At 40.4% G+C, this 27,056-nt stretch overlaps 2 protein-coding genes across 2 annotated transcripts in view; one reads left to right on the forward strand and one right to left on the reverse strand.

The window, feature by feature from the left end:
- The window catches only part of MDN1 (midasin AAA ATPase 1), a gene marked incomplete at its 5' end in the record, with an annotated part of 103,024 nt that extends 99,597 nt beyond the window's left edge, over positions 1–3,427 (reverse strand). The window contains one exon of the mRNA XM_080341253.1: positions 3,329–3,427. Coding sequence (XP_080197379.1) covers positions 3,329–3,427 — 99 coding nt within the window. The remainder of the gene's footprint in view (positions 1–3,328) is intronic.
- Positions 3,428–3,770: 343 nt separating this feature from the next.
- CASP8AP2 (caspase 8 associated protein 2) lies at positions 3,771–26,222 on the forward strand. The gene is made up of 11 exons (XM_080343012.1): positions 3,771–3,784; positions 3,911–4,077; positions 5,685–5,760; positions 6,544–6,624; positions 8,934–9,034; positions 10,196–10,270; positions 11,381–11,496; positions 12,006–14,524; positions 17,001–19,956; positions 21,938–22,037; positions 23,309–26,222. Exons 3-11 carry the CDS (start codon positions 5,712–5,714, stop codon positions 23,363–23,365), a joined length of 6,054 nt encoding a protein of 2,017 aa, XP_080199138.1. The 5' UTR covers positions 3,771–3,784; positions 3,911–4,077; positions 5,685–5,711; the 3' UTR covers positions 23,366–26,222.
- Positions 26,223–27,056: the final 834 nt, after the last annotated feature.

Here is a 27,056-nt window from a genome sequence, read left to right on the forward strand (position 1 = left end):
TTACATTTACTCAGTGCTCACAACGTACAGAAATCTTTATTAAGAACCGAGTTAATCCAAAACACAAGATTACTAAGAGAAAAATCACAGCAAGGAACAATTTGCGCCTATGTGAAAGCCACAATTCTGATGGTGGCTCACAGGTGTTTCCACAGAACATGACACCATACATAGATTTAACAATGGGGCATTTCTAAAGAGCAGGAGGGCATAACGGGTGCACATGGGAGATCCTTCTTCCCCTCCAACACAGAAACACATGTTCTTGGCTCAGTTCCCTTATACAACAGCTCTAACACTGTATGACTCTGCAGCAATCAATTTGGCAAGATGATCCAAATTAATCCATCTTTCAAAGTCTTCCACTGGGTGGGAACATTGAACAGATTTTCCACATCAGCACACTCACTAGTTTCAGGACAAGAGAAGCAACAGAAAGGTGGTGCTTGGCCTTGGGAATAGGCAAAAAGAAAACACTTTTTGGCAGCTGTCCAGTTCAGTAAGATAAAGCAAAACATGAGCCTGCAGTGTTCTTATAACACACATATTTCAAGAAAAAAAATTAAAAAGGCAGGAAGATACGTAGTCTCACAAGAACAAGATAGCTTCAACTACCTGCAGAACAAGCTGTAACTTCCCACACCTCCTCCAGTACATTATATTTGATAGAGTTGGACAAACCGCTCCTTCAAGGATAGCGAGAATGTTCTCTTTGACTTTGTATCACTGTATTTATTAATATACTGTCTCCCAAAGCAAAAATAAAAATAAAACCACAAAAAACCAAAACACTAGCAGCAGAAGGAGACGAGAATACACTCCAGTATGGAAGAAAAAGTGCAAGATATCTTCCCTTATTTATAATGCTACATGATGTAAAGCCTAATTCACCTATCAAATAAAAAGCTAAAGTAATATTTTAGGACAAAAACCGCCTGTCTTAGTCGCCAGGACATCAGGACATTTTTCTGACAGCCAATGAGCAGCTGGGTGAATCTGGGACAGCTAGGTCAACATTTTTTTCCTAAATTTACTAAAAAAACCCAAAGGAATAAAGGCACTTCTCAGCATCAAATGTGAAGACTGAAGGGCTATAAATAAGAGCCTACATAGAAAAATGAAAGGCAAAATGAAGGATAACAAGCTAAAACACCAACAGAATAGAACAGAAGATCTAGAATGGCGTACTTGAGATGGCCAGTTCACTTAACATGGTTCTATAGACTAAATAGGAGAAATATCCAAAAGGGTCAAGTTTTCTGATTTATGTCTTTGCACATATGCATAGTGGCACACTCAAAGGACAGAGACGAATAAGGATATTTTTGTACTAAATTTCCATTCCTGCTAACATTTTCACCTTCACATTAATGAACCTCTCTACTGAAATTACATCATCACAGGGAGCCAAAATACACTCATTTGCACAAAATCTGCATTTGGAATTCTACATAGGAAAATATTCTGATTCAAACAGACCTTTAGTAACATGCAGAAGCAAAAGCACATTCCAGCATTTGTGGAGCCCTACTGCTTATACAGTTTGCTTAAATTACCCACAAAATAAGCAGGAAACAAGGACTGTTTTAGAGAGCTTTTCATCCAATTTTCCTCATCAAGAACAGAGAAATTTGCTGTACCTTTGCAGAGTTAATGGTATACAAACATTCTACAGAAAAGGTTCTGTTTCTATTACATACTAAAGCACAAAGAGCAAGATCTTCCATCACCACAAACAGTGCTTTACTATCAATTTCAAAAGACTGTTCCTTACTTAGCAGTTGAGTGCAAGTTCCATTCTATTACGGAATACTGACGAAATAAGATGCCAGAAAGACGCAGTGAAGCTACAGAGCAAAGAGAGCTCTAGGTTTCCAAAACGCATGCTTCCCAAGTTAAATACAAAGCAACTGGTAGGAAATCAGGTACGATGCATGGAGTCAGTGGTGGTTCACTGGCAAGATAAGCCAAACACACTCCTAGATCTGTAGCTTCCAAGCTTGAAAATAGCAATTCAGTTTTCAAAAGAACATCTCATTATTCATTAATGTGCTGTTCCAGGCTCTCTGTATGTAATCACTCTTTAATAATGTACACCTAGCAAGCCTTGTAAACCTGAAGTATATCTCAAAACAGTTGCCAGAAAGGAAACGGCACAGTCTCTTTCCCAGTCTCAGATCTTGGGTCACTCACTTCTGGTTCACCACTCCATCTGTATGCCACACTACATATCCGCTTTATCCTCATCTCTATTTCTCAGCTGTGTCTTTCTCTAGAATAGCAGCTCTTCATCACTGCTTTCCCATCAATTAGCATCATCTCTCCAACACAGGAATACATTCATGTCAATTTTACTTTGATCCTATGATTTGTACTGATAGAAAAAGCCTTCTGTCTACTAACAGAAAACCTTCATCACCAGTATGAAAGCCTTCCCCAAACATAACTAAGAGACAGTAATTCAGACTGGAAAGAAACAGTCTGAAAAAAATATAATTTAGCCTTATCATCTTCAAACAAATGGGATGTTTCCTAGATACTCAAACTGAAATACGGATTTTGAGCCCCAAAGGGCATGCACAACTTAAGTGCTTCAAAAGCTCTATCCTGAAAAGTATTAATAATATAACATCTGATGCATCGATATCCTGTTATTAGATGCCTTCAAGTATTTCAGAGATAGAAACGCACCTAGAATACAGGTGTGCTTTGCAAAGTTAAGGCAGACAAAAATATGAAGCCAGTGAGAATAGCACCACACTGAGATTTAAAAAATTAACCAAATCCTAGAAAATTCAGTCCTCTACCTTTTTACCCCACAGGCTGTTTTAAGGCAATTAAAGAAGACGTGCATATAGCCAGGATAACATGCTGCAGCTAAAGGACTAGATACGATCTCAGTGCTTGCTAAACAACATGCCACCTTTGGCTATCGTGTTTTCAGAGCTACCTTAAGCGACAAGGAAGACACTGAAAATTTTAACCACGGGGCAAAATGCCTTCTCAGGAAGCACAACAGGAGTACCGGGGGACAGGAGAGAGCCCACCCCGCAGGACTCCACTCGCACAACCCTGAAAGGGGCGAGGAGGGGAAAGAACCGTGACTGGGTCGCACGGAAAGCGAGCGGAGGGTTTGCTCCCGTCGAGCGGCTCCGGTGCGAGGGGGCGGGAGGGGTCGCCGGGCGGGGCGGGCAGCAGACAAAGCTGCCGGGATGAGATGGCGGCGCGGAGCGGGGAAGGCAGTGAAACGCGTCCTCTTCCCTCCGCGGGGGACGCTGCGAGACGCGCCCCGGGGGGAGGGAGGCCGTGAACCTCGTCGCTCGCTCACCTGTTTCGCCAGGAACCTGCTCAGCTCCGCGCTGCTCTTCTCGTTCCTGCGCGCCACCAGCTGCAGCGGCTCCGCCAGGCAGAACCGCAGCTCCGCCATCCTCTGCCGCCGCCGGAGCGCGGGCGACGCGCTGAGGGGAGCGGCGGGAGCGGAGAGGAGCCACGCGCCCAGCCGCCGGCAGCACGGACCGCGCGGCACGTGGGGCGCGAGGCGGACGCGCAGCGGAGCCCCAGCTTCCGCTTCACTGGCAGCGTCACGCGCCCGCGACGTCGCAGGCAAAAACAAGCGCCGCCCGCCCACCGTGACGGCGGCCGCGCCGAACTACAGCTCCCAGCATGCACCGCGAACGCACGCCCGCGGGTCAGCTGGCGCCCGTTGCCTGCCGGGAGCTGTAGTCTCTCAGAGGTCCCAGCCAGCGGCCACAAGCCAGGGTGGCCGCCCTGGAGCCCTTTAAATGTGAGTCTGGGCTCAGCCAGAGCCCCGACTGGGCGAGCGCGGGCGGTGACTAACCCCAGCAGGCGGCTCAGGCTAGGGAGGAAGAAGGCTGGCATGGTGTTAGCATTTCTACATCGCCCTCCCCAGCTCACGGTGCCCGAGCCAGTGTCTGACACTGTTTCCAGGGAGGTCTGACGGCGGGCCCGCTGACAGCAGGATCGGGACTTCAGCACCGGGCCTCCTGCCGGAGCTGCCTCACGTCCCGCCGCTGCAGCAGCAGCAGCGCACGGCGCTCCGCACACAGCTGATTCCCGGTGAGTGTGTGTGTGTCACTGCTGCGGCCGTGCCGTTCCACACGGCCCAGGCAGCCCCCTGCGGCCGCTCCTCCCCCGTTTCCACCCGCCACAGCCTTTACCGGAGGGCCCGGCGGCCGCAGCATCGGGCTGCGTGACCAGCCACCTCCAGGCTGGAGCCCCTCGCCCGCCAGGCAGACGAAGGCGGGAGCAGCCCCACTCGTGCCGCCCCACGCTCTGGGGGCCGCGCCGCTTCCCGCGCTCGGGGCCCAGCGGCTCGGGCTGGAGCGCGGACCGGGCCGGGGGCGCGCGGCCGGGAAGGGGCGGGGCGATGACGGCATTGGGGGCGGAGTGCGGCCGCCTCGCGCTCCTGGCTTTGGCGCCAACTGCTCCCGGCCGGGGGCGGGTTTTGCCGAGGCCGCGGCCCGGACGTGCCGTGCGTCTGCGGCTGTTGGCTGCCGCGGCCCAGAGTCCCGCCGCCCCGGAGCCCGGCCTTGGGGGATCGGCGGCGGCTGCGATCTGCGGGGCGTCGCGGGCCGGGGGCTGCGGGCCGCGACGCTGCGGCTGACCGGTAGGTGAGGGCCGTGTCGCCCGGCCGAGTGGGGCCTTCCTCCTCCCGCCTCTGTCGTCTCTTCACCTCCTTCCACCGCGGGGGGGCGAGGGGTGCTCGTCGCCGCCTCGCCCCGCGCGGTGCCGCTCCCCCTCCCCTCTTCCACCCCGCCGCCCGGTTCGGTTCGGCCCGGCCCGGCTCGGCCTTGCCCACCCCGGGCTCTCTCGCCGGCCCCTCCGGCGGTTGCGGGGCGCGGATGCCACCCGTGTGAGGGCTGCTGGGGGGCCGGGCCGCGGCCGGCGCCTCTCCCGCCCTGACCCCCGAGAGGTCCCGGGCGCTGCCGCCCTGACAGGAATTGAGGCGACGGGAGCCCCTTCCCGCCCGTGCAGGGGGGTGAGGCCTGAGGAGCCGGGTAGGGCCGCTGCCGCTCGGCTCCGGCCAGTGCCTCTGCTTGCCCTGGCTCCTTCCCGGGCTCCGGTCCGTGCAGGGGGTGCCTTGGTGTCGCAGGCTGCTGCTCCCGCTTCAGAGGTGCTTGTGTGTCGGTGCTACAAGCGTGGGCATTTGTAAAGTCATCCTGCAATAGCTGCTGTGGTGGGTGCTGCACGTCCTGTAGCTGAGCACTGGTACATACCTTGGGAGGCAAATGTTTATGCTACTGCTCATTATAGGTTTGGTTGGTGGTGTCAGGCAGGGAAAACTTGCTCTTAAATGGTCAACAGAGATCAGAATTATCAAATCATACTATTTTAACTGGTTAAGATAAACGTTTATATATAAGGTAACCTGTTCACATTCATTTTCATACAGGATTTATAGCATTTTTATTTGATACATGTGAATAAAAGGTACAGCTGAATATCTTCTTCAGAATGCTTATTTATGGGACAGATAATTTCTTACTTTTCTTGTTAAACCTCATTTGTTATCTTGAGTTTTGTTGCTCTAGTGTTGGATTTTGTTGAATAGCAAGGGCCACAGGTAGCTCAGGTGTAACTGACTTATTTCAATATGCTTCTGTTTCATGATGTTGTTCTGAAAACATCAATCAATCTGTTGTCTTCTGGCATTTTACTCCTAGATGGGGAAGCCATAGGGAGTTTGTATCATGGCAACAGACGAGGATGGACTGGGACTGTTTGATATCCGCTATGGTGGTAAGATGTGTTAGATTACTTTCTGTTTTGCAGTGAAATAAAACAAGCAGTCTTATGAAAATAAATATGTCCAAAAATAACTTAGAAAGCAAAATGGAAACAGTTACGGTTGGGACAAATACTTCGACTGTAATTAAACAGCTGTGGCACAGTGTCATTGTAAGCCATATACCATTGGTAAGTTTAGATTTTAAAACCATAACGCTGTACTTTGGATTTCTGATATGTTTTAAGAGGATGCCTGGAACCAATCTCTCCCCTGTGTTTTAAGGTATATAACCTTTGCTGTATCTCTGAAGCGTGTATTCAGATGGTTAGGAGGATTGTTCCTTTGTTTGCTGTTTGTAAGACCAAATGCACTATCATCTGGTATAGTACCAGCAATCAAGGTAGGCTAACATTACTTCCAGCTCCACAGTTTAGTTGATCTGATGCATATTTGTGAGATTCTCAGTCTCAGAAGGACTGTGGATATTGATGGTTTTTTTCATAGTAATATTTGTTGCAGAACTGAAGAAATTCACATAGAGGACATCAAAGTGATAAGAGGCATTGGAAGAAGGCATGAAGAGAGACTGAGGAGATTTAGATTAAAGTACTTCTACAGAACCCATTAGTGTGTGAATAGATGGCAATACTGTCTTTTACTAGTCTGTGCTGCTACTTTTACTACTCTCTACTGGTCTAGAATCACAACTACACTTCTTACTTTATGGAAAAGTTAGAGGTGGAAGTTTACTAAATGTTGACTTTGGTGGTGTTTTGTTTTTGTTTTTTCTTTAGCTGAAGCTTCCCCCTTCAAGGAAGGTGATGAGAGCTCAGTGGATATTTATGATGGGTTGGACAACGGTTTGACAGTTCCTGGTAGGTTGATTGTATCTTGCTGCTTGGCTTGGACCATTATGGAGTCTCTGTGCTTCTTAGGCTGGTTTCAAATAAAACAACAGTTAGATTTAAGTTTATGGTTACCTGTTAGAATATATGCTTCAGTGAGCTACTTGTTTAAATTCAAGACACATATGTTACACTTTGTATAAATACAGCAGACAATTCTTGAATCTATGAGCTGAATAATTGCAGGATAGTTTTTTTTATGATGCTGGCTATTTTAAGAGACTTAGGCATATAAAGGGACGCAGAGAAACCTTAGCTACTTGTGCCTTGATATTGGATATTTTAACTTGAAAAAAGCACCTTTATTTTGTGTTTTTTAAATTGCTTCAGGAGCAGAATTAAGTCAGTGATCACTAAATCCCCAGTGGGAGCTCCAAAACATACTTTGTGTGATACAGTACATCCAGTAGATCCCTTTAACCTTTTGTTACTTTCTCAATAATTTCACATGCTAATTTAAATTAATTTCCTCTTTTAACTTCTTTGAAGGTAAGAAAGAAAAGGACCCAGCACATGTTATTTTTTAGGAGTTTTAATGTACTTTTTAATTAAATACTGTTCCTAGTATTGAAACAAGTGTTTCTCTTTAACGGCCACTGAATTTATATGGTAGTACGGTACTATATCCTACAAACATAAACCATCTGTACATATTTTCTCACTCTCCATTTTGTGTTTGTTACACCATGTAAGAGTATTTTCTAAGTCTATATTTCACATACTGAGATACATTGTTTAGTAAATGTGAAAGATGCAAGGAGGAATATCTTAAAGCAATGCAAACATTTTGTATAGTTGTGGTTTAACCCCAGCCGGCAACTAAGCAGCACACAGCCTCTTGCTTGCTTCCCACCCCCAGCAGAATGGGGGAGAAAATCGAAAGAGTAAAATTGAGAAAACTCCTGAGTTGAGATAAAGACAGTTTCACAGGTAAAGCAAAAGCTGTACATGCAAACAAAGCAGAACAAGGGATTAATTCACTGCTTTCCGTGGGTGGGCGGCTGTAGGAATGCAGGGCTCCGTCATGTGTGACCATCACTCTGAATATCCCCCCCACTCTTTCTCCTCCTTCCCCCAAAGTATGTGCTGAGCATGACATCATATGACATGGAATATCCCTATGGCCAGTTGGGGTCGGCTGTTCTGACCGTGTCCCCTCCCAACTTTTTGTTCACCTGCAACCTATGCACTGGTGGGGTGGAGTGAGGAGCAGAAAAGGCCTTGACTCGGTGTAGGCACTGCTCAGCAGTACCAACAACATCCCTGTGCTATCAACACTGTTTTCAGCACAAATACAAAGCATAGCCCCATGCTCGGTGCTCTGAAGATAATTACCTCTAGCCCGGCACAATAGTTTAGTTCTGAGGGATATTTTATTTTTCTTAAATTTGAAAAGAAGGTCAGTGCAATTTTTGCTCTATATGGTTGTTATTTGCATGTTGTCTTTCATCAAGTTAATAATACTCTTAGCATTATGGTATTGTCTGAAGGACTGAAGCACAGTTTTCATAGCTAACTTCATTTATTTGTCTGCAAATGAATCTGTATTTCAGAGGTGTCATAAGTCAGGTCCTGTCAGTAATGTGTATTTGATTAACAAAAGAATTGGGATGTTTGGGTATTGGGAAGCTAGGGAGTTTCTCTTTGTGAGGGAAAATAAAGCAGCAAAGAACATTTATTGAACACAAGAAGCATGCTATTCAACCCCATACCGACTCTACAGTAACTCCATTTGATTCTCATCAACATATCTGTGTTTGTAGATGTGTAGGTCATTGGCATTTGAGTATTCTCTCTTTTTTTTTTTTTTTTTTTTTAACTGCAAATGTTTTCAAGGTGAAGTCAGGCCTAAAGCTGAATGAACTGTAGGAGGCACACATTTATTCTGTCTTTCTATCATCTATTGGCTCTGGAATTGCAGAACCTCATAACTGCTAAGGTGTAGCCTTTCTTTCTTTGTAAATTAGGTATATTTACTGTGAGTTAGCTCTCCTTTCACTTAAAACAACTTATTAGACAGTCATAAAATGCGCCCATCTTTGTTGTTAGGTGTCCTGTATATCTCTCACTTTTTCCTAACACGATGTTTTCAGTTGAACTTCATTGTTACCTTTTATGTCAACGTAAATTGGATCAAGTATTTCCAATAAAACTAACATAGATGTTAATGTTCAGGATAGGAATTTCTCCAGATAAGGTAATGTGTTTCCCTCAGTGACACAATGTAAACTGGCTAGAAAAATACCTTTTTCTTTAAGTAATTGATTTTCTTTCTACAGACAATTCTGCTCCAAATTCTACACCAGCTGGAAACAGCTTAAATTTGTTTGATGAGATATTAATTGAAGAAGGGACTGCAAAGGAAGCATCCTACAATGAGGTGTGCATTAATGTGATAAAAATAATTCTGGTATTCTGGAGTTTTTTTGGTCCAAATTTTCTTTGTGTAAAGTGTAAAAAATGTTGTCAGTATGCTTGCATCATTGGAAAAATAGGGAACATTTTAAAATAAGTAAAAACAAGAGTGTGCTAATAAAGTGTTGTGTCAGCAAGGTTGTCGGACTAAGTGTATCTGTCAGTCTGTGATGTGGTCTGTTCCCATTTAACATCTTTGGCGTGCGGTTTGTGTATCAGCTGCATTATGGGAAAATGTTACCATGATTTCCTTCTAGTTAAATATCTGTTCAAACCTGATACAAAGCTAGTCTTGACATTTTTCCCAACAAATTTTACCAGACTAAAGCAGATAGGTCATGGATTAATCTTCTGTGCCATTAAATTTTGTCCTTGAGACTGAAGACAACCATGCAGTAGATAATTGCTTCTAGCAAATCAGCAGAACTCTTACTCAGGTAGCACCTATCCTGGTCCATACAACACAGCTTAACTTAACTAGAGCTTTGGAGTAAAAGGGACAACATTCACAGATATAATGTGCTATAGAAGATGCTGTAGCAAATCCTCCAGGAGTCTAAGTGATGAAAATGCCAATTTGAAAGTTTGAAAGCAGTATGACAATGAGGAAGTTGTCCATTCTTCTGTGAAAGTTGTGTTGCCATCTGCTTTTAAAGAAGGGCTCATGGCAAATATACTTATTTAATTTAGTGATCTCAACAGGAGCATGTCCTTTGTAGTCCAGGTTTGTTTGTAGTAACTTTTTGTTGTGGTGGTTTTTCCTTATCTGTTCTGTATTATATAAAAATCTGATAAACAAGTCCCCATCTGTAGGACTCAGAACTGCTTGTCAATAATTGTGTCTTTAATTTATGGTTTCTTTTACTCTCTAGCCTGTTACTGTTGGGCAAGCACAAATAGGTTTCCTCTTATCTAAGTGTTTGTGATGTTTTAGAGGTTAGTATACCTGTTGGAGCATATTGAAGCTTTTTGTTTTAATATGGCTTTAATATGTTACTTTTGGGAAAAAAAGCCAAAACAGAGCTTTGTAATATGCATTACTGTGTGAACTCAGTACAGATCTAGAGGAGTAACTTTTCTGTGTAATTAAGTCCACTTTTATATTGCGAATTCTTCTCTTTGACAGTTGCAGACAGAATATGGAAAATGTCAGCAGCAAATTAAAGAGTTGATGAAGAAATTTAAGGAAATACAGGCACAGGTAATGTCGTTCAAAGGACAACATTGTCAAGATATATGTAGAGCAAACTGAATATTTATTTGAGAATGAATTTCACATGCTTTCCAGAATTGATTCATTGCGCAGATGATTTGTAAAGCACCTCCATAGGTGCTGGGAGCTTGTTCTGCCTCGCGTAGTTGCCGGGACAGCCTACTGACAAAATCAGTAGGTAAATTCATTTGTTACACAATGCTGCATGCAGTAAGACTTCAGTTGCTTAAAAGCTATCTTCTGTCTCCTTCATTAGCAAATAAGCACATCTGTAGTTATCAGAAAGTTATCCAGTTCAGTTGTTTAAAAAATAGGGGTTTTAATGTACTAGGGAAAGGGTTGCAAAGGTACCTGAACTGTCATTAGAACCAGCAGAGGATGTTTGCATTGCTTTGAACATAGTGCCATTTTGATAAGGCTGAACTGCTCTTCAGCTTGGACTAGTATCCCCATGGTGTGCTATTCTATATGGTGAGACTATCTTGGGCAATTCTGCAATATGCTTTGCAATAGTAAACAGCTTCTGCCTTGTGACGCTGCTGCATTGTTTTCTGCAAAAGTTGTCTGCCTTTCTGACCCGGTTTTGCTCAGCACAATTATTAAGAGAAGGGGCTAACTCTAGGATTGACAGATAGGGTTCTAGAACATTCATATCTAGAGATGTTAGAATGATAGAACACGCAAAGCTGGTTTTGATACCTTGAAAGAAAAACAATTACCGTCTTAAAGTGCTTAAAAGCTATATTTCTGATTTGATGCAGTGACCAGAGGAAGCAGTAGACTGAGTAAAAGAATGAAGCAAAGGCATGGGTTACAATTTTTTAGCTCTGTGGTTACTTGGTTTATGGCATATTTCAGTTTCAATAAACTGTGCTTAAAACCTCTAAACTACCAGGGACACAAATGGGAGAATAAATGTGAATGATGTTTAAGAGGAGGTAAAAAAAAAAAGCTATTTGGATCTCAGTAATTATGACTTAATTGTGGCTTTGCTGAAACAGTTTCTATATGTTCTGAAGTTCACTGTTCTTGTTACATGTTTGGATATTTTAATTTTTTCTCTCTCTTGCTCTCTTTTTTTGTGTATATTTAAAACAGAATGTCATTCTACAAAATGAAAACCAAGCTCTCAAAAAGAATATTTCGGCACTTATCAAAACAGCAAGAGTGGAAATTAACCGTAAGGATGAAGAAATCAGTAATCTCCATCAAAGGTACAGCTGGATAGTGGAACTGAAAACATACATATTATCTGATCATGTTTATATACTTGTAAGAAACTTTTGTGGGTATTTTAAGTTATACCTATTCTTTTGTTTGGCAGTTTACCAAATAGTAAACTATTTAATTGCTTTTTTTTTTTTTTTAATCATTAATGCTGTAAAGAGCAACTTTTTCCTAGGGAAAGGCTATTTTTATTGCTAGACAATGAAATGCTGTTTTGAATTACTGAAATTGTTAATTAGACACAAAACAGTGTTTTCCCACAGCTCTTGTTTTTTCTTTAGATAAATTTAATTTGAAAAATACGCATATAAATCATATTCTTATGCTGTGTGCTTGTGGAAATTATTAAATTTTATTTTATTCCCTTTTTTTTTCAACTTGAAGCTGCAAGAAAGCATGATCAGTTTTCAGAGATGCATGGATTCATCACAATTAGGCTTTTGTTATTTTAAAATAAATTTTAAAATAACGTAGCTTTTCTTCTTTTTATAAACAGGCTATCGGAATTTCCCAATCATCGAAGTAATTTCACCAGAATGTACCTACCAGGATCAACTAATGGAAGGTGCTCTGAGACGTGTAAAACGAAAGAGTCAAGATTCAGGCCTTCTGATTTAGGTGACGGTATAAAGATGGAGCACAGAATGAAAAATGACTGTTCAAAAGATACATACCACAATTACTCATCTCATACGGACAATGGGAAGTCTAGCTCTGAAAAAAGAAGCACTCCAAGTTCACTGAGACACCCTCCCGAAGAGCCCTGCAGCGATGGAACTCATGCATGTCTACCAAACTATGACCATAGTTCCAACAAGGACAACAGAAAGGAAAGAAAAGAAATTAAAAGTGATGAACAGTATAGCAGGGGAAATGTCAACAAATACAGGAGAGACGTACATCAGAGCGCGGGAAATGATGACAGTGAAGAGGGGAATTCAGATCCTCAGCAGAAGCTGAAGACCCTTTCGGAGAAGGCAAGTAAAAATGAGTTGCAACAAAAAAATCAGAGCGTAAAACTCAAATGCAGTCCAAGTGCAGAAAGAAGACTAGAAAGGGGCACTTCTTCCTGGGAGAAACAAGCTACTGGTAAAGACAGATTGCAAACAAGAGATGAATTGCGTGCTGATGAGAGATCACCAAATGGATTTAAAAAAGACATTAAAACACATGATAAAGATGAAAAAAATGTTGGCCAAAAAGGTAGACCAAATGAAAAGCTACAAGAGCAACCAAGGAAATCTGGTAGAGGAAGTAGTCCACACTCAAAGAATGAACATTCAAAGAGTCTTCATGAATCACGTAAATGTCGCCTGGAAGAGTCTAGAAAAGGAAAAGACATGGACTACAGGAGAGACAGGGGAACAAATGATCATACTTCTCGAGAAGGAAAGACTTCACCTTCTGATTCCAACAGCAGAGAGCATAAATACGCACGCTTGAAGGAAAATAGTAGATATGAATGGGAAACAGCACATTCCAAATTGGAAAGACACAGAACTGAAGAAAAAAGGAAAAGAGAGAGAGAGAATCGGGATGAAAATAGACATTTTAGAAATGAAAGAAAAGTTGCAAAAGACATTTCTCACCAATCTGCAAAAGAATCCAAGAAAGGTACAGATGTTACAAAAAGTCAGAGAAACAAGTTCTATAAGCTAGAAGAAACATGCGGAGTAACAGATAACGTAAAAGACAGTAAAGTTTCCAAAACTAAAGATGATCACACTGGGACAAAAAGCAAAGACTTAAAACTTAGCTTTATGGAAAAGCTAAATTTAACTCTTTCTCCTGCTAAGAAACAATGTCGATCTCCACCGGATGGACTTAAAACACCTTCCCAAAAGGCCACTGATGAGGGAAGTGCAGAGCTCACACTGCAGGCAGAGCTGTTCAGTCCTGCCCACCCTGTTAACTGTGGCCCTACAGAGCAAACTAATTCCACACTACAAGTTCTGGACAGCACAGCTCAAAGTGACCTGGAACCAGCACTTCCTGTTTCTGTCAGTTCTGAAAATGAAGCCTTGGAAGCAGCAGCACCAGCAGATCCAGCAGAGTCTGAAGTGTTGCCAGCAGTGGTAACTGATGAACTCAGCTCAGAAACCTTACCAGAAAGAGAACTGGGTGAGGTAGACCCCCAAGCCTTGCCAGGAGCAGCAGAGGTGTTGGTTCCAGATGAGGTGCAGCCTGAAGCATCATCAGAAGCAGCAGAAGCTTGTGATCTGGTGGAATCGGAAGCCTCAGCAGCAGCAGTGACAGATCTGAATCATCCTGAATCTTTTTTGCCCCTGCAGGTGACAGGGAGTGCGTCAGAGTCTGAAAACTTGCCTGCAACAGAGGCTGTGATGCAGGATGATAACGTAGCAGTAACAGAAGCGGCACAATCTGAACCTGCTGGTGAAAGTATGGAAGCCCTTCCAGAGTCAGCAGCAGAGAAGAAAGAGGAAGATCAGATGTGGCTAACTGCTGACCAGCTGCTAGAAAGCTCAGCAGACCAATGTGGCTCTCAAAGCCTTGTCTTAGATGTCTCAGAAGCCAAAAGTTCTGGTGACCTGAATTCCTGTGATGTCACAGATGATATTTGTGAAACAAAACCAGACTCTTTAATGGAAGTAGAGAAGGATGATGATTGCGTGGCTGCAGAAAATCTCAAGTGTCCCACTGAGGAAAAGAGTATATGTGAAATCAATATGCATGCATCTGAGTCACCTCACAGAACTATGTTAACTGATAAGAATGAACCATTAGTTGACCAGAATGCCTGTGATCTGGAGCCAGACCTAACTGAAATCAGTACTGCAGCATCTTCTCTTAGTGCTGAGATGTATCCTGGAACTAAGGACAGAGAAAGTAACCCTGTTCCTGTTGATGATGACAGCTCAATACTGAGCATCGATCTCAATCACCTGAGGTATATTCCGAAGGCGATCAGTCCACTGAACAGTCCGATGCGCCCTTTGGCTAAAGCACTTAAGATGGAAAGTCCCTGCAAAGGTCTTGTGAAGAGTTATAACAAAGGTATTTGTATATGTATATTCTAATTTATTTTCTACATAAAGGCTTAGAAGACCCATTAATGGAAAGCAGAAATGACTTCTTACAACTGCTTTCTCAAAAATATAAATTCTTCCTTCTTCAGCTCTATAAGTCTCAGTGGTCTTTTTTGTTTGTGGTGGAACCATTTAACAGTGCAGCCATAATTATAGCCATTTGAACATTAGTGCTATAAAAATTGGAGTTGGTCACTACTGACAGATAAGTGCTTGAAATAAGAGTTAGTACACTAACTTCTAAAAAAATGCATAGAAGTTTCTTAATTGCAGTTAGTTCTGAGTAGATCTCATTAGGTTTTTCTCTGAAATTGTAGAGGCAAAAGTTACTTAGGATTGTATTATTTCAAGTATTTATTTGTGAGAAAGCTGGAGAGAGTACGTGAGACTTAATTTCTAGGAATGTCAACTAAGGGAAGGCTATGCTCTCCATCTGAATCAGTTTCAACTGTGAGTTTTTATATATATTTTATAACTGTGAGTCAGTCGGTGAGGAAAAAATAGAACAAATAGAACATTAGGATTTAGCATTGATTGAAGAGCTACCTCCTAAATACTATGTCAGGGAGATAAAATATGATGACAGCACTCACAAGAAGAGAAAATGAGTGACCCAAAATTTAAATCTTTTACTTGTGCAAGTGTAACTCTTTCTGTGATGTCCTGCTGCAACTAATAAAAACTTTTCTTGGAAGTTTAGAGTTCCTACTAGAAGAGGAATGGTAGAGTGGCTTTTAAATCCTTTTTCTTATGTTTCGGAGCATAATCCTTATGTCTTTTCACAAATCTTAGTCTGGAATTCTGTCTCTTGTGCTTGAGACACCTACTCTTTTAACTATGAATTCCTTTAGCAGTTTATATTTCATTCCTGCAGTAGTAGATATTCTTTGAAATATCTGTGGGGCCACGAGAGCTTTGGGATCAGAATAGATGAACATCAAAGTAGTCTTCTGATTTTACAGTGTTTCACTCAGTTACTTATGAGTGGAATCCATCCTGTCTAGAACTTGCTGCTAAATTACAAAGCAGTGATTTTTCAGCTCTGAAGTTACATGCCTCGTTGTCTTTGTGATCTGACTGATGATATGTGTGTCAAATGTTCTGCATCTGTTAAACTGACAGGAGGCTGTGCTCACCTTTCTATTTTTCTGCAGGACAGAGATACATATATTAACACTATATTTTGACCACTTTCATTTTATTATTTGGTTTGTGAAAATATTGATTATTTTGAGAAGCTATTGATCCTTATAAAACTGCAATGGAAGGCAGAGGTGGAATATGTTTTTACTCCTGTAGAATTTTGCTCCTGTGTAAAGTAAACATTTTCAAATGTTACTTTAATGTGTTAGTCACACGTTCATTTTTTTATAGAGATCAGTTTAGATACGATCTTTTATGAGAGTAAATGTTTTTAGTGGTCATTAAGCAGTCTAATCTATGTGTGATTGAACACATGAGTGTTTTATTAACTAGAGCGCCCAGCAAGCGTAAAATCTCGTTAATCAATACACATGCACTTCAGTGGAATTTTTATACAATGGAAATGAGCTTGCCTTTTCATCTTTTGTGACATGCTGCTGTGTAGCTAACTGTAGTTGCTTATTTTTCTTAACAAAACTTCATTTGGTCTGAATTTTAAATAATGATTAAATATGTATTTAATGATATCTCAAAAATATAAAACATTTAATCCATTTATTTGTGAGACAGAGTAAAGTATGCTACCTTCAGCAGAGCTTTAGCCTTCCTCTCACATATCTCATTTCTGTCATTCAGGAACCTGAACTGGAGGCTTTCTCCAAAATTTCTAAGGAAAAAGCTTTCTATGCTGTTGTGCTTATTACAGTGCTGGTAACCTTCAATGCATCAAAAACTGGGATAGAAGTTTTATCATATGTGTGGTGCCTAGTATTCTTTTTTTGTTTAATAAGTCCATTTACTGAAAGACTCAACATTTTCTCTGGAAAAGATAGTTGAATGAAAACATTATTAATAGATCATTTGTTCTTATTTTGTTTTTGCTATGAAAATGTTAAAAGCCACCTATGATATGTAAATGTTAGTTCATAATGATGTTAGAGTTAAAATTTAGCTTGTGCAGCGTTCAGAAAACTTCTTGAAGTAAATGGAGAGAAGTTCAAAAGTGATGGAAACTGCTAGATTTTTCTGTTTTCAAATGATGTATTTGTGAGACAGATCACATGGTTTTGGTGAAATGTTGAGGTCTTATTTGCCCTTTGAAGCTCAGAAAAATCCCTTCAACTAGCAGCTGCTGGAGCAAACCACCCAAACTTGTTATAGGTCATGAGTTTTCATGGGCAATTTCACACAAACAATTCTGAACTATCACTTTACAGAAGAGAATCTTCCAGGTTTTTCTGAAAGTGTCTGTTTATAATTAAATTCTTTGTGGTGATTAGCAAACTGTTTTCTTTTTATAGATTTAATTCCTGAAAATACGGTTGTTGTCTGTCCCTCGAAGAATTTGTCCAAGGAGGTAAACAAAGAAAATCAAAAGCCAGTTAGCATGTCTGATGAACACTTAGAGATGGAGTCCCAGCTAAGCATCTCTTCAGATGAAATAGAGGAAGGAGAAATCATAAGTAGCGATGAAGATGAAGAAAAACCTAAACCAGAAAGGTGCTCTGAAAATACAAAGAATTCAAGACCAAAAGCTTCTCCTGAGACACGAAATTTGACCAGCAGTCCGCATAATCAAAAGAGCAAAACTGTGCATTGCAGTGAAGATAATGGAAAATTTGTTTCTGTCAAAGTAAGTACAAAGAAGAACAGAGAGAGGCATAAAAATCAGACTTGCAGGTCTTCAAAGGATATGAAGAAAAATAAAACTGTGAGCCTTGCTTCTCTTGAAAAAATCGTTCATGTTATTGTTGAACCTTCAAATATACAAGAAATCATGCAGATGCTCAGAGCTATACGAAAACAGATGAGGAAAAATTATATGAAGTTCAAGGTACAATTCCCAGTTCAGCATTTTCACAGAATTATAGAATCTGGTATCATAAATTTTACATCATTAATAAAATACTTGAACTTTTCCAAGATGACTACATTAGGTGAGAAATTAAAATTGAATATCTGTGATATTATAGAGTCCAAACTTAAGCAAGTTAAAAAGAATGCAATAGTTGACCGTCTTTTTGAACAACAAGTATCAGATATGAAAAAACAGTTATGGAAATTTGTAGATGAACAGCTTGATTACGTATTTGAAAAGATAAGGAGAATTATAATAAAACTATGTGATGTAGTAAATGTGGGAAATGAAAGCGAGGAAGGCAATTTTGAAAGAGCAGGAAAGCAAAAGCACAAGATCAATCATAAAAATGATGTGCAAAGATCTAGAAAAAAGTCTCTGAAGGACAGATCTCAAAAGCCTGAAGAATATATCCTTTCGAAGCAACTTGTTGATTGTCAACAACCTAAGTGTCACCATGAGAAAAGTAAAACAGATGCACCAAAAACTGCCTTCACAAAATGTCTTAACTCCATTGATAACACAAGGAATTCCCAAACTAAAGTGCACCTCTGTAAAGAGAGTAATTTGCAAGGCACTCTCACTCCATTGAAGGGCAGAAAATACGAAAAGGAAGGATTCCAGCTATCCAGAGATGCTAACAAGTGTGATCTTACTTACGAGCTTCTCACAGAACAGCAAGCGTCCAGTCTTACATTTAATCTTGTAAGTGATGCTCAAATGGGTGAAATTTTCAAAAGCTTGTTGCAAGGTTCTGATCTTTTGGAAAAAAACAGTGGCAATATCGACAGAAATGAGTGGGAATTCAGGACTCCGGAAAAACAAGTTTTAGACAGTCACAAAGGCAGAGGTAATGCTGCTGGACTACTGCAAGAGATTGCTCCAAAGGAGGCTTCTGTGGACTCTCGACCAGCAGAAGATATTAACTGGCCTGTTGTTTCACCTGTAAGAGCTCCTTCTTTAGTATCTCAGCTTCAGATGTCTATTGATCCAGATGTACTAGATGAAAGCTGCATGTTTGAGGTTCCTACCAATGCAGCTTCATGCAAAGAGGATGAATGCAATTTACAAAAGAGTAAATCATTTGTTTCTTCTGTCCTCCTTGAAGATTTGGCCGTTTCCTTAACTATTCCATCACCTTTGAAATCAGATGCTCACCTCAGCTTCCTAAAACCTGAGAATAATTCTAGCTCAACACCCGAGGGTGTTCTCAGCGCACATTACAGCGAAGACGCTCTTCTTGAAGAGGAGGATGCCACTGAACAAGACATTCATTTGGCTTTAGAATCTGATAACTCCAGCAGTAAATCAAGTTGTTCTTCATCGTGGACAGGTCGGCCTGTTGCTCCCGGTTTTCAGTGTCGCCCCAGCCTACCAATGCAAGCAGTGATCATGGAAAAATCCAACGATCATTTTATTGTAAAGATCAGGCGTGCGGTGCCGTCTACCTCATTGACATCTGATCAGGTGGCTTTAGTGAAGGAGGTGCAGGCATCCTCAGCCAAGACTGAAAAAGAAGAAACGGGAAGTGAGGAAAAAGAAAGGGATGGTCAGACTGTCACAGCAACCACTGTGCAAGAAACTGTCAAACTAGATCTGGTTAAGACAGATCAGTTGCATCATGTCAGCACTGGACAAGAACAAAATCGTGCCTTACCTCAACCTCTAAAGGAGTTGCATAATAGTGTTGGGAAGGAAGGAACTGCTGGGTTGCATGGACACTGTAGAAAACCTTCAAGCATGGAGAGCCATGATGCTGAAAACCTAGATGAAGGCTCTGAGCAATCTCAGGCACAGAAATTGAAAGTACCTGAAAACATAAATGAAATAGGTATTAGATCTCAAGCTTCTTTTCCTGCTGTTTGCAGTATAGACTCATACGTAGGCTCAACAGATGATGTCATTACTGAAACTTCATGTCATGCAGTGGAATCCACTGCAGATAACAGAACTCAGGAAACTTCTACAGGAAACTCAGAAATCAAGGATGAAAAGGAAGAACTAGAAGAGTGCTCTGATGCATTTATAAACTTAACAGAAGAGCTTTCCAATGAAACTGCAGTGGGTGAATGTAATCTTGAAATAAAATCCACTTCAAATACTGGTGTAGGATGCCAGATAAGTACAGGTGATAAAACTAGTAAAAAAAGGAAAAAGGAGGCTGTTGAAGAGAATTCCAACTCAAAAAGGCAACGAAAAGAAACTGAATCAGCAGATGAAGGGAGCAATGCAAGCGACGCAAAGTCTGAAGAGGTAAATTCAGCACCCGAACAATGTTCCACTAAGGAGTTGCAGCAGAACAAAGACTCTTCTCCCGTGGCTTCATCTGCATCATCACCTAGTCTGTATGCCAAAAACATCATTAAAAAGAAGGGAGAAGTAGTAGTTTCCTGGACGAGGTAATTTCTGATTTGATCTGTTTGATTGTTTTAGCTTCTTTTAAACCGGGGGTGTCAAACTCATTTTCACCAGGAAAACTCACCTAGTAATAGTTACATTTATACAGTCCTAAAATTGCATTCAACCCTTTAAAGGCAACTGCGAGGCTGATTTGACCACCAGTGAAAATTAGTTTGATGCCCTTGTTTTAAACCACATGAAATACTATGGGAAGGAAGGGATATTTAACTGATGGCTGAAGTTATTTGGTAGCTCTACAACGTTCTGTAAATAGTGGAGTGGGAGCCTCCTTCTGTTTGTACAAGATGGCTTTATGGAATTAATACCTTCTCTTAAGCACCACTGAAAGGCGCCAAAATCTTATTTTATCCTTTTTCTAGAACAGTTGTCCAGAGGAAGCAAATTTGAGAGAAATTGATTTCATGTAATCCTGCTCACAGCCTCTGGAAAAGAACAATTTTTAGTCATTTCTTAGTAGGTTGAATCACATTTGCCTTAAAGAAGGTGGCTTCCATATGTTGTAACTAATTCCATCACTTACCCAGATCTCCCAAACCAAGAGTACTTTTTGCTTTTGTTCTTAAAGCTTTAACAGTGAGGTGACAAGACTGCACAATATTGCCCTGTCTGTAGCTTTTGTTTCCCCTGCCTGTTTCTTCTCCTGGCCAAAATTTCCAGCCATGCTTGGTAGGGGATGAAGGTCTTTGGTGTTCCTATAAGGCCTGGAAGTGTTGGTGACTGGGTAAAGAAGAGCAGCTAAAGATTTCTCCCACAGAGAGAAGGCATGAGAGCAAACCCTTTTCTGTTTTGGGTTCTATGCTGCTCAATCTGCAGAAATGTACGAGTCAACCATTCAGCCCATATATTCCAGTTGGTAGGATGGGGGTGACAAATTAGGTGACTGCATGTGTTGAAGATACACGCAAAGTTATTGTGGTGCGTTCTTGTCCTTAATGAACTATAGTTAGTAGGTTTTGCTGCTCTTGCTACAACTTGATACAGTCAACACTTTGTAAGGGGCTCCTAACATTTTTACAACAGACTTTTCTGAACTATAAGTCCAGATATAAAGTAAGTTTCTAGGTAGCATTTTAAAAGAAAACCAGCTACTTCATGGATAAAAGACTGCGCAAGCTAATACGATTTTTAATGTGCAAACCAGTGGGGAAGGAAGAGTTTATGACAGTTTTATGTATGAATCTCACTAGTTTTTCTGTGTTACAGTCTTTATCCATCTTTGAACTATGCCAGAAAAAAAAATAATAGTTTATTTAAAAAACTGGTGATTACATTTTTATTTGACATGGAGGAAATTAAATAGAATTTATTGGAATGTGGCAAGTTTCAAGCAAAGATGCATAATAGCTACTGTATGATGACTGTGTCTACATATATTTTACATACATTTAAATTAATTAGTGAGACAAAGAGCAAATGGGTGGCACACCTGAAAGTAGACTCCTGGTCCTTTAATCTCATGTGAATGGTGGACGTGCTCGGCGTACATTTGTTACATTAAGCCACTTACAGGAGTGGCTTAATTACACCTTACACCTCTGTGTTTCATCTTTGAACATCAGTGGGCCTTAGGTGAAAACTGCCGCCTGGCCGTGCAACCTGAGGCAAGTCCACCTAGAGCTACTGCACATTGTTGAATTTATGAGTTGTTTTCAATTCCAGTTCAAATGTCTGCTTTAGAAGCTTAAAACTCTTTTTGATTACTTTGGTTTTGGGCTAACTCTATTGTAGTAATCCTGCCCTTCCTACCAGTGCAGTGTGATCTCCGCTACCACTTGTTTGTACTGACTCTGTTACTCTGTACTGGTAGAGGGGAGGATCCTCCATAAGTTCTTCACTGCTGTTTCAACTCATGTTCCATAGTTTGGAAATACTGAGTATTTTATATATGCCTGGATGTATATATTTATGTGCATGTGCATATATATGTATTAATATTTTTAAAATACATTTTTGCTATAGAAACGATGACCGAGAAATTTTACTGGAATGTCAGAGAAAAGGACCATCAAGCAAAACCTTTGTTTCCTTAGCCACTAGACTGAAAAAAAGCCCAAATCAGGTAAGTGCTATCATTCTGGTATTTGATAACACCTATGTTGTTACATTTAAGATTGCGGTTGAACAAAACCTTCAGGGGTCTTCTGCCAATTTCGAGTTGTTTTTTCCTGTCTTTTTTGGGGGTGTTCTTGAAAAATAATCTTAGCTTCTCCCAGTTGTTACTTTTTAAAAATATATATTGTAGAGATATTATGGTCCAAGGATTTTTCCATACCTGTTTAATTGTCACCTTGAACCTGCTGTGTCCAGTCATAAGCCAGGGACAACAGGATTGTTTGTGTTGTTGAATCTGCACTTAGATAAAGAAAGGTAATTTGGAGAGGCCCAAAGCCTTTGCACACATCTAATAAATTATAAAATGATTAAAATTAGAGGTGGAACAAAAATATCAGGATTTTGCAGAAAGCACATTTTTCTTGAAGATTTTTCTTTCACTATTTGATTAAGAATCTTCAAAAGACACAGATGTCAAATTGATGTAGAATATATTCAGAGGTTTGCATATAACTTTGTACTTGTCTTGAATTGCTATCTTTATCCTACAAATTTTAAAAGGGAGAGACACCCATTTGACTAAGTTAGGAAATCCTGCGTGCTTGGGATTTGGCTTTTAGGATGTTGTATTTGCAGTTGCAGAGTCTTTGCAGGGTTTAGAGACTGTTGGGGAGGATGGTTGGATAAAACAGTGTTATCTCTGTGTTTATGCCACTCTTCCCAGTTGGCTATTTGGAGGATATGCTATAGCAATAAGAAATACTAGCTTGCAATTGGATGAGGTCACTATGTAAGCTGTAGCTCTGCTCAACAAAAAGGTGTTTGACTCTCATCTACAGACCAGTTTTGTAAAATCCTTAGTAGGCAAATTACTCCATGATGAGCCATAAATACCTCAAGCAACAGTTGTACAAGAGGGTAGAAAATAACCAATAAATTGTGCTTTCTGAGGAGTACAAAACAAGCTTTTGTCATTACATTTGAATCTTTTAGTTATGCCTGGCAAAATTCAAGTCTAATTGACTTTAAAGCCTTAATTTTTTTTTCCTTCCTTTTTGTGAGGATAACTTGTGATGAGGTGTTAAACCAGTAGTCGGCTCTAGGTCTCCATAATTAACCTGGAGGCTATTTCGTATGTCAAAAGTATAGGAAGAATTCCTTCATCAAATTAACCTGTTAGTGGTGCTCTTAAAAAAAAAATGCTGTCAGATCAATCTGTCCTGGTAAGTGTGGAAATCTGGGACCTCAATGATATGTCTTTTTTTTGTCCTCCCTTAGGTTTCAGAAAGATTCAAGCAGTTAATGAAGCTGTTCAAGAAATCCAAGTGCAAGTGAACTTACCACCAAGTTGCTTCATGGTGACAGGGTTTAGCTGTTACCAGCAATGATGGGCCACAACCACTGCATTCACGTGATGGGATTAGTGGGAATTTTCAAGTCAGAATACCAAATTGGGTAAATCTGATGCACTGCTAATTGTTTGCTTAAGTGCTTCCTCTGAAGTGCTTTATCAGAATAACACCGAGGCAACTTTACAAACAAACTGGCTGGGAAAGAACAGGCATGTACAGCCAGAGCAGTGTCATTTCAAAGGAGTGACATCTTCTGTTGGTTAAATGTGTTCTATAAGCAAAGATAAGGCCATGCAGTCAAGTGAAGATGGTGGGTCTTGCTTAACTTGTTAGAAATATTGTGTATGGTGATGTTGAGCTATAATTTTAAAAAGTAAGGGTGCCTTGGAATCCACTTGGTAGATAACCCTGGAAAATGACAGGTACGTTATCTTGGTTACCTTGAAATGTATTTTAAGAAGTTGGGCCTTCTTCTTTTAAACTGAGGCAGGGCAACAATAGCATTGGTTCCAAAAGCTGCTTGCCTGGTAATTGGATTCTGCTAGTGAGGAATAGGTGGTTCTTGCTGCTTTGTCAGTTGCTCATAGTGGGTTTCAAGAAGAGAATCTGGCATCGAGTGTAGGGTTTGTCTTCAACTTTAAACACATTATCTAATGACTCCAGTGTTCAACGGAGATGAGTGAATTTCTCTTTGAGGGCGCCCATCTGTTATCATTGTCAATGAAGAAAATCTAAGCCAGTTGTCTAGTCTAGACTCCTAACTTGCTAGTTTTTGAAGTCAAATAAAATGAGTCCCAACCACTGTGAGAGGGCAAAGCCAGTCATTAATTCAGTGAGCAGTTTTTCAGTTTCTTTTAAATTGTGAAATGCTGTAATGAGTATTCATTTACAAAGAACTGTCTTGTAGTTAAAAACATTTTGCAGTTCTGACTTAGTATTGAATTTTGAATAGTTGGAGTTTTCTTTTTCTGTGAAAAATGTGTTGAGGTTTTTTTCTTTTTCTTTTTTTCTTCAGAAAATCCTAATGTTTTCCTGTTCCAAATTACATCTGGCAAAGGTGTAATATTTGATTTAGGTCTTCAACATCATGAACATTCTGTTTTGTTAAAAAAAAATTACAAGTGATTTTTCTTTTTAAAATTAATTTAGAATAATACCTTAACAGTTTTATAAAATGTGACTTTATACTTACTAAACAGGAGAAAAACTTTTCTGTAAAAACAAGCAGTTTCAAAAGCTTGTCAACTTGGCATGTTTTGACAGCAATTGTATCTATCTTTACAAATTGTTTAGTACATTAGAAATTCATTATGTTCTATTTTAAAGAACTCCTACGACTGCTTCCAGTTTTACGAGTACATACTAAGTGTGTACGTATATGTATATATACACACACACCTCTCATATATTGCTGCTTTATCGCAGATTTCTAAAAAGCTGTTTTGTTTTGTTTTTTTTTCCCCCTAAGAAACATTTGTGGAAGTTGCACAGGTTTTGTTGCTATGAATTCACTGATGTTTGAGGTTTTATTATTTGTTGAGGATTGGAATGGCTGTAGTCTTTATTCAGTTAGAACAGCTGCTGATTTTACTTCTTTTAATTGAGTCCCACCTAAGTGCATTGCCTTTCAACTTGGATTAAGTTGGCTTTTTTCCTAATCCGATGACTCCTTCAGTTTTAACATAGTGGTTTTCTACTCCCTCTCCAACTAATGGGACAAACTCCTCAGTCTAAGAAACCATCAGATAATTTGTCAGTGACGTTGCCACTGACACCTTTGGAGTATCATAAGCGTGACCTATGGAATGGATTGTCACACTGCTAGGCAGATCATCATCATCATCATTTTAAGCAGTGCTCGGGAAACTGTTAGAAGGAATGACCTAAGTAGGTGGTGATGTCAGTTCTGGCAGTCTTCTGTCTTATGTGCTGGCCTCTCAGATGTTTGCTTGTAATGGTCAAGTGTCATCTTCCCTGCTACGCCGGCAGGGCCCAGCGATGGCAGTACCTACCCATTGGCGTACCTGCCCATTGGCGTACCTACCCATGCTTGTTCTTAACAAACATTTGTGACAATTGTTTGCGTATTGGAGGTTAACGTCTAACTGAATCTGTTCTCAGAGTAAACAGTTTGCAGAATAGCGTTCATGTTTGTAGGAAATCACTCTACTAAGAACAGTATGCTTTTAACCATACCCTTAGAGATCAGAATATGCACAGTACTGAAGGCACTGAGGGAAGTAGCTTCTCTCCACTTAAGTTCTTCCTCTCTGTTTCGAAACAGCAGGCAGTATTTTATTACAAAGTTGTTTATTCCCTGTCTGTGTTTATGTACTTTCTTATCTGTACAGGTGATGGGTTTGACTGTTTTGGTTCTGACTTGGATTTCTTTTTTTGTAAATTATGAAACTTTTTAATGATCTGTCTATTGTAAGTATTTGTACAGGTTCCTACATGGTCATGTAAAATATCCAACATGTGTATATATATATATATAAAAATATAAATATATGTATAAAAATAGAGAGCTTTGTTTTGGCCAAAGATGATTTTTTTAACTATATAAAACTCCAGGTTTATTTTGTCTAAACTGAATAATTTACTTACTGTAAGAGTAATGCAAAAAAATAAAACTGTAAAATTCACACACATACGTTCTTGTTGAACAAAGGTTGGCTTGGAGTAGTTTTGTACCGTTGTTTGTAATTTATTTCTCCAACAAGAATTTTGATACATATATGCAAAATGTACTGTATGTAAATCTGCAGTCTTAAATTTGTGAAACCTCAGGTAAATGAAAACGTTTTCTACAACTGTTGGCTAATGGCTTGACAACTGCAAATGCTGTGAAGCAGCATTAAAAATTACTTCTGTTAGTTTGTATAGATCAGTAGCTATGTTGATGTTCTGGCCAATAAACATGGAAGTAACCAGCTGCTGCTCTGATTACTGCTCTAAATACATAATGCTTATTTCTTAGTGGATGTGACTGGATCAGAAATTGGACAGTTTCACAAACCTTTAAGCCATTTATGAATTAGAATCTACAACTTTCTTTTTTTTTCTAGAAACATTGGGTTAGGGTTGAGTGGAACATTCCAAAGGAGAAAGAGCTTTTTGTATCCAAGGTTTTGATTGGAGAGGTGTAGCTGGCAGCCCTTTGAGAGTCTTAGTCCAATTTGGTACCAAAGAATAGGTCTGCTTCTATCCAACATGCAGATTTGAAGTTGGAATTCAGAGAACGGGATTTGTGGAGATGTGCACAATAGTGAAATCATAGAGCACTGGGTATTGAATTTTGAGGGATTCTAAGGCATAGGCTGTTGCCAGCTGACTGGACTAAAGGTGTTTCTCTTAGATGTCCATCTGGCAACCTATAGTTTTTTCTGTTAAGTTATCTAGTTATCTTCACTCTAAAACAAGCTGCAGAATAATCTTCAACAATTTGCCTTCATGAAGGGAGACAGCAGTAATAAAGCATGCCAAGAAAGACATTTAAGGATTTCTTAGGAGAATTTATGAAATCAATCAAGAGGCATCTCAGGAGCAAAACTGGCTTTGACAGGAAAGATGGATAAAGTTTCAGTGGTAGCTGGCTCTCCCACCAGAGGCTGAAAGTGCTATTGTGCTGTGCTACCAAAAGCAAAGCCATCTGGGTCACAAGAGATAATATG

This window comes from Nesoenas mayeri (genome assembly GCF_963082525.1).
Source record: "Nesoenas mayeri genome assembly, chromosome: 3".
Classification (NCBI taxonomy): domain Eukaryota; kingdom Metazoa; phylum Chordata; class Aves; order Columbiformes; family Columbidae; genus Nesoenas; species Nesoenas mayeri.